This window comes from Quercus suber, unplaced genomic scaffold (assembly GCF_002906115.3).
Source record: "Quercus suber isolate HL8 unplaced genomic scaffold, Cork oak 2.0 scaffold_57, whole genome shotgun sequence".
NCBI classification, from domain to species: Eukaryota; Viridiplantae; Streptophyta; class Magnoliopsida; order Fagales; family Fagaceae; genus Quercus; species Quercus suber.
Window position 1 is genome coordinate 1,342,049 of NW_027069522.1, and position 7,642 is coordinate 1,349,690.

Here is a 7,642-nt window from a genome sequence, read left to right on the forward strand (position 1 = left end):
CCTTTTCTTCAATTTTGGATTTACTTGATTTATGTAATTTTTGTATTTGATATGTACACCCCTGTATACTCCTTGTGTACTTGGGTGTCTCTTTTCTTGATATCAATAAATCTTTATTACTTATCAAAAAAAAAAAAAGATAGATAGCAATGTTGTCAAATGGTGGGTGATTATGAAGTGTATCAAGGTAAGCATGAAATTCATCCCTAGCAAAATAAATGAAGATTTGGTTTATTTCTTTTTCCTTGCGACAATTATGATAATATGTTGTGCAAGTGATTTTAATAGATATGTAAATTCATATGAAGAACCAAGTCCAGATTATTGCCCAAAAAGTTATTTTGATCAATTCCAACTTCAAGCATCGAGGGAAAATACAAATTTAGGAGTCGATAATTTGAATCCAAACTTTGAAGGAAAAATTAAAGAGGTTGAAAAAGATCAAGTGTTATAACAAGCTGATGAATTGAAAGTTGAACATGGTATCTTCCAAAAATTCCAAGAGGACAATGGAGTTGTTTGAGAAAATTGAGAAGATTGATGAAGATCCCATTTCGTGCAAAGATTTATTGAATGAAGAAATTATCAAAATTATAGGTAAGCTCATGACCCACAAGTTTGATTATCCAATTGATTTTGTGAACAACAAAGTATTACAATATTTGAATTTTATTGGAGTTGAAAGATTTAATTTGGGTTGTCAATTTTTATTTGGTGAATATTGTCAATTGCATGAAAACCAAGGAGAAAGAATCTCATATTACTTTGTTTTTAATGGTGGGTTTCTAAGTATGAAAAGAAGATTGAGAGATTGAAGTATTTGAAATATTTGTTCTCTTGGTATGGAATATCTCAATCCCGAGTGTTAACTTACAATGAATTCTTTTCAAGTAGAGGTGTAGGGCGTTGTACACGTTATTGGAAGACTTATTTTTATTGTTGTAGTTTTTGAATTTTATAGAATAGGGTTCTATTTCCTGTTTTAGTATATTAATTAAGATCTTTTTAGGATTTTTTTTATTATTGGAAATTATTCTTCTAGACCCTTTAAATTGGCCCTTAAGTTCTACAACAAAATGGAGAAGTATTCTATCAGTAAAAAAAAAATAGTATTTCGCTCTTTTTGGTAGATTTTAGAACTTAATCTTGTGGATTCAATGTGTTCTAGGGTTTAGTCATGCACTACCCCTTCCTAAGCTACCATGCTGCCCCAGATTATGATTGTTTCCTAAAAAAAATTATATAGGATTATGATTTTCTTCTGGATTGAGTCTTCTATGGTTTGGGATATTTTCAGTTGGTCGCATCCTAACAAAATGTGCTGAATGTGTCCACATATACTATGATGGCCAATAAACTCGCTCAAGAGAATTTTCCTGCCCCAAAAAGAATAAGGCAGAGGGTAAAGTTTGGGTTCAAAACTTACCAGGTGCATGTCTAATGTCCAGCAAGAAAAAAGAAAGAAAGGTTCCACATATTTCAAAATGAGCCTTGGATCCACTGCAGCACTGTCTTCTTGTTCTTGACAAAATTTGCTTGCATTTGCTATTATGTCTGATGTTTCCTGCTATCTAGTCTAGATTGTGGCTTGAGAATGATTGCTGTCTACTATTTCCCTAAAAGATTACCGTCGTCTGATTAAGTGCAAAACCAAGCCCCTTGTGCTATTGAACAGTAATAAATGATATTAGCTGGTGCTTGTGTAGTATTCTTGTGAAATTTGTAATTATATATATGGGTTTGTAGGACACAGAGATCATAGAACAGATTGACCGAGATGTGAAGCGCACCCATCCAGACATGCACTTTTTCTCTGGCGACTTGCCTTTTGCAAAATCTAATCAGGTATGTTCTCTGTTTTTGTTTTAAAATTTAATGTATGCATGCATAACCTTTTGACGATGATGAGTACAAGGAGTTGTACTGACTTATATGCCTCACATTTTCAGGAGGCTTTAAAGAACATATTAATTGTTTTTGCAAAGTTGAATCCGGGTATAAGATATGTTCAGGGGATGAATGAAATTCTGGCTCCTTTATTCTATGTATTTAGAAATGACCCTGATGAGGAATATGCTGTAAGTACATGTCAATTTATTTCTTTTGTTTTGTTCTGTTTTTAAGGATGATGCCTCTGTTTTGTCTTTATAGTATCTTGTTTGTGTTTGAACTGTAATCTACTTCTATAGTCTGTCAAACTGAATTTAAGGTTATGAATTTAGGTAATCAGCAATAGTAGTTGGATGCTCATGCGCTGCTGCACTTTATTGTTTCACTGTAATTTCTTGGGATTGAGGCCATACAAATAGGATCTCACTAGGTACCTAATTGCTTAATTCAGTTGAGTGTTTAATAAATGTTTTTAATAAACATTTCGTTTCCTCTAAATATTTGCTTTCTAGGATTTAAGTGTTGTATTACTGCTTTAAGTTTCCAGATTGGCAAGCATTTGATATCAGAATATTAGGCTGTCTTTTATTCTATAGCTACTGTTGCTTTGTCCCAGAAAAGCATATTCCCATAAAAAGGGAGAGCTTTTTTGTCTAAGTTTTGATTGCTTATGGTTTAGCTACTTCTTAGTTCTTTCTGCTCTGGTAGAAAAGGTGTATAAGAACCTACAGTCGGCTACAGAAAATCTTATTTTGCAAACAATTTTTTCTAGGCCCATGGTTTTCAGCAATGACCAAATTTCTTCCCTGCTGGTTTTTCTTGAATGGTAGGTCATTGCAATTTTGCTTTCTTCCGTGAATTTGATTTTACACCTTAAAATATGTATATATTGAACATTTCATGCCCCTCCTATTGCTGACTTCACTGGATTAGCCAATATAACATTTCATAGTTAAAAACAAACATTTTGGAGAAGATTTTGCTATTTAACTACTCACTATTTTTTCTTTTATTTAATAGTGCTGTTTTTGTTATTATTATTATTATTAATTGTTATTGTTATTATGATCTCTGGTATTTCGGTTTTTTAAATGTTTATTACAAACCGATTCATTGTTATTTTCTTCCTTTCTACCTCTAGTAGGTTACAAAATTTGGTGCTTCTCTAAAAGCCATGTTGTAGAGTCTAGAGTTGCACAGCCTTTTGGTGCTATTTCTCTTTTCGATATGTAATGAACAAGTTATTAGAAATTGAAAGGATGTCGCCCTAGTACACACAATTTATGCAAGATAAAAACCTCTTTCAACAATTTTTGTTACTTGTTCTAGAAGGGTAATTATAAATAAATAAATAATAATAGTAAGAGTAATGACTGGGAACTAGCATCCATTTTCTTCCTGTTTACCTTCTCTGCTGCCTTGTAACCCCTTGTATCTTTGTTCATGGTTTCAACCATGTTCTTGAGTTTTCCTCTAGCGTTGTTATTGACCTATGTAGATTTGCACTTGTATTAGTTGTGAGATTTAATATCTTATAGCTTTAAAATTATCCATGTTAAGATCTATGCCTCAACAAAATGCTTTCGGACATTCTCCAAATCTTTAGAATATTAAAATGGAAGAAGTTGATCTTCAAACCAAAGAATTAAACTAAGTCTAACACTAGATTTAAAGATAAAAATAAGACTTGCATTGTGTGTAAAGCACCATATTTTTCTGGTATGATGAGAATCACTTGCTAATGCCAATATGTGCTTGCCCCAGTAACTATTAACAGTATGATCACAACATGGAGACATCATGTGTCCTACCTTTTGTGGTCTTTCTACATCTATAGAGAAACCTCGGACACTGTTTAGACTTTTTGTTTAATCTTTTGAGTCAACGGTTTTGACAGAGGAAATCAGTATTAAAATTTTAATTTTTCAGTCCATCTTAAGGGTTGGTTACGGCCTTTGGCTATGAAATGGGGTTAACACTCACTGATCCCTTAGACCTCTAATGAATGTGGGATCCGATCTAATTGCTCTAGACAATGGCCAAAGAATTATTGTATTTGTCACCTTCGAAATCAGAATCAGATTTGTTTCTGATTCAATGTTGGTCTGAAATCCTTTTTTTTTTTTGGCAAGAAATCCTAGTGATTAAGATATTGCATCCGTTAGCTTTCCTTGGAAAGGCATTTGGAAGGTCAAGGCACCTTAGCGTGTTTCTTTCTTTATGTGGACTGCAGCTTGGGATAAGATTCTTAGGGGTGATAATTTGTAGAATAGGGGTTTTGATATTGTTGACTGGTGCATTATTTGTCGCTGTTGTGGGAAGACAGTAGATCATTTGTTGCTTCACTATGAGAAGGCTCGTCGGTGGTGGAGCTTTGTCTTTAGATCCTTTGGGATTTCTTGGGTATTACCAGGTTTGGTTGCAGATTTACTTTTTGACTAGTGGAATTGGTTGGGGAAGTACTCATCTAACGTTTGGAATTTAGTCCCTTTGTGTCTAATGTGGTGTATTTGGAAGGAACATTGTTGGTAGACTTTTGAGGACATGGATAGATCTGATGACCAATTGCTTGCCTCTTTTTGTGGTTCTCTTTTTGATTGATCTAAGGCTTGGCGACTCACATTTAGGGATTCTATTCCTATGTTCCTTAGCTCTCTCCTTTGTAATTGATTTTCTTTGTTTTTTTTTTTCCTCCTTTTTGTACTTCTGGTTTTGCTTTGTGCTTTTTTTGCATAGAGCAGACACGTTCTGAATAATGTAATTTCCATCTATAGCTATCATGTTACCAATATATGCCTTTTAGTTTCATTTTTCATTTCTTTTCCTAATTTGTAAGTTATGCAGGCCTCTGCTGAAGCAGACACGTTCTTTTGTTTTGTTGAGTTATTGAGTGGATTCCGGGATCACTTCTGTCAGCAACTTGACAATAGTGTAGTGGGAATCCGTTCCACAATAACAAAGTTGTCACAGCTTCTTAAGGAACATGATGAGGAACTGTGGCGTCATCTTGAGGTCACAACCAAAGTAAGACAAGATTCTAACTTATAAATTTTTTGTTGCTTTTAGTTGCCCTTATCGTACCATCTCTTTTTCTGTTAGAGAACTGGGTGGTTCTTGATCCAAGCATCCCAATTCAGAAAACTCCCAGATTCTAGCTTAAACATATCTCTTGATGGGATAATGGTTCCATTCTGAGTGCAATACTAAATATAAGATTCATACTGAGGAAAAAGCTAAAAGTAAAAAAATCAAATATGTTATAAATTAGTACCTGTTGCCTGTTGGTGACATGCTGGGTGCTGAAGAAAAGAAGTAATGCAAATTCTTGGTTGTAAGGTGTCCAACCTACTTGTGAAATATTTAGGTCCAAATATCCAATATATTCTAAATTAGTACCTTTTGGTGACATGCTGAGTGCGGAAGAAAAGAAGTAACACAAAATCTTGGTTGTAAGGTGTCCATCTTCCAAATCAAGGTAATATGGGATAGTTTATTGAAACTATGGAAGCTGGAAGGAGCTTTATTTATGCAAAGGAGGTAGAAGCACTATCTAGCCTACTAACCTTCTTTTTAATGCTCTTTCCCCTTTGCCTGTCAGCTTTGGTAAAATACCTGAGAGATTTTCTTTGGGGTGGCATTGATAATGACTTCTATTTTCAATTTGTTAAACATGCCTTGTCAGTGAAATGTTATGGTGTTATGCAGTGGAAAGAGATGTTCTTTGGAGAAGGGTGATGAAAAAAAATTACAGTGGTTCATGGGAGCTTGAACTGGTCAAATTTTCATTGGAACCTAAGCTTTATTAGAGTGGTACAAGACTGGAAGATTCAATCCTCAGTTTGCTTTCGTGATATATACTTTATACTACTAAAGTTGGGTGGGAGGGAGAGGATAACTTATTTGGTTACTTTCTATAACCATGGTTTTGGAAGTTAAAACTTTTGTAAGAAAGTGGAGGGTGGTGATTCTTTTCCTTGAGGAAGTAATTGGAAGGTTTAAATCTCAAGTAAGAGTGGTTTTAAAAAAAATGATGATAATAATAATAATAATAATTATTATTATTATTATTGTTATTGTTGTTGCTGTTGTTGTTGTTATTTCTAAATTTGGATTGTGGCATTAGGGAAGATTCTAATGATGGATAATTAAGGAAGCTGATAAATACCGATTGTCCCAAAAACATAAACTATAACTTAAATAAAAATGGTGAGTTTAATAATTTAACCATAATTTTAACACTCCTGATTTAGTCACCAATCTCCTCCATAATTTTATAACTATCAGAAAATGGTAGCCAGGCCTCCATAGTTTATAAAATATTGTTAACTGTAGCTTATTAATCAATTTCTATTAAGCACCTTTCTGTTTTGTAATAAAATGACAGGTCAACCCCCAATTTTATGCATTTCGGTGGATTACTCTTCTCTTGACTCAGGAATTCAATTTTGCGGACAGTCTTCACATTTGGGACACACTCCTAAGCGACCTTGATGGTCCTCTGGTAGGATTATGTTTCTTTCTGGCATTATTCTATTTGACATTCTTTGACTGTAGAAAATATGGAAATCTTTTGTAGCTGAAGAAGAGAGAAAGAGAGAAGGCTGGATGGTTCTAAATAACCCAAGCATTCCATTTCCCTTGAGCTGTGCTAGGGAATCAATTTAGCACACAATGTCTTTTTCTAATAATAATAATAATAAACTCATGCATTGGACAGTTTGAAGTTTGAACTGACAATGTCACCCATCACTCCCTACTTATGGGGTGGAAGTACCACTAGACCCAAAGGCCTTCGGCAAGTAGCACACAATGTGAATGTTATTTACCCGTATAACTAATGATTTAGCAATCAAACTTTATGGGTTTCAAATCTTGTGATCCACAAAACAAAAAGACGCTTTTTCATAGGTTCCATGTAAATGCTTTTGGATGATGTATATTGCCATTAACTGAAAAACAGGTTTAAAAGTACCAACATGGTTACTATACTAAATCTATGTTTGCAGGAAACCCTTCTTCGGGTATGCTGTGCTATGCTGATACTCATCCGGAGGCGCCTTCTAGCTGGTGATTTCACTTCTAATCTCAAACTGCTCCAAAACTATCCCCCAACAAACATCAGTCATTTGCTCTATGTTGCCAACAAGCTGCGTGTACAATCCTTGGGCTAATTTTCTGAGCCACGCTTTTTTCCTCTGTCCTCCCTCATTTTTGTGTTCCAAAATTTAATGTTTGTAAATTATTGGATGTAAATCTGGATTGAAAATAACTGATAGGCAGGATTTTCTTTTTTTTTTTTTTTTTTTTTTTTAACGAAAAATATGACAATTAACAAATGTTCTTGGTCAACCACCTAATCAATCTAGAATTAGGAGGGGGTAGCAAGATGGAAAATTACACATGCCTGTTACATAAAGGTAAACAATGAATTTGAGTTCCCAAAAAAGACCCAAAAAATAAATAACTATGCAAATATATCCTTACCTTTATAAAACTTCTTTCCATAACTTAAAAAAAAAAAAAAGGCCTATATCTTTTATAACATCAAAATATCAAAGTCTTATGTACTTAACGTAATTAAGCTAATAATAAGTACATAAATCTATAAAATTAATCATGCAATTAGGCTAGGATGTTACATAAGAGGCTTATCCCAAAAGCTCAAAGGTATGTCTTAACTTGAAAGGTTCATGGGAACATAGCCCATTTGCTATCATAAGCCCAAATCAAGGTCTTTTCGAAAAAGAAAGTC

General features: G+C 33.9%; 1 protein-coding gene across 1 annotated transcript; it reads left to right on the forward strand.

Moving 5' to 3' along the window:
- Nucleotides 1-575: 575 nt before the first annotated feature.
- On the forward strand, nt 576-7,196 carry LOC112039102 (uncharacterized). Its single transcript, XM_065772345.1, has 6 exons — nt 576-597; nt 1,747-1,845; nt 1,950-2,078; nt 4,735-4,914; nt 6,275-6,391; nt 6,897-7,196. The coding sequence occupies exons 2-6, from the start codon at nt 1,801-1,803 to the stop codon at nt 7,059-7,061; spliced, it is 636 nt and encodes a 211-aa protein (XP_065628417.1). The 5' UTR covers nt 576-597; nt 1,747-1,800; the 3' UTR covers nt 7,062-7,196.
- Nucleotides 7,197-7,642: the final 446 nt, after the last annotated feature.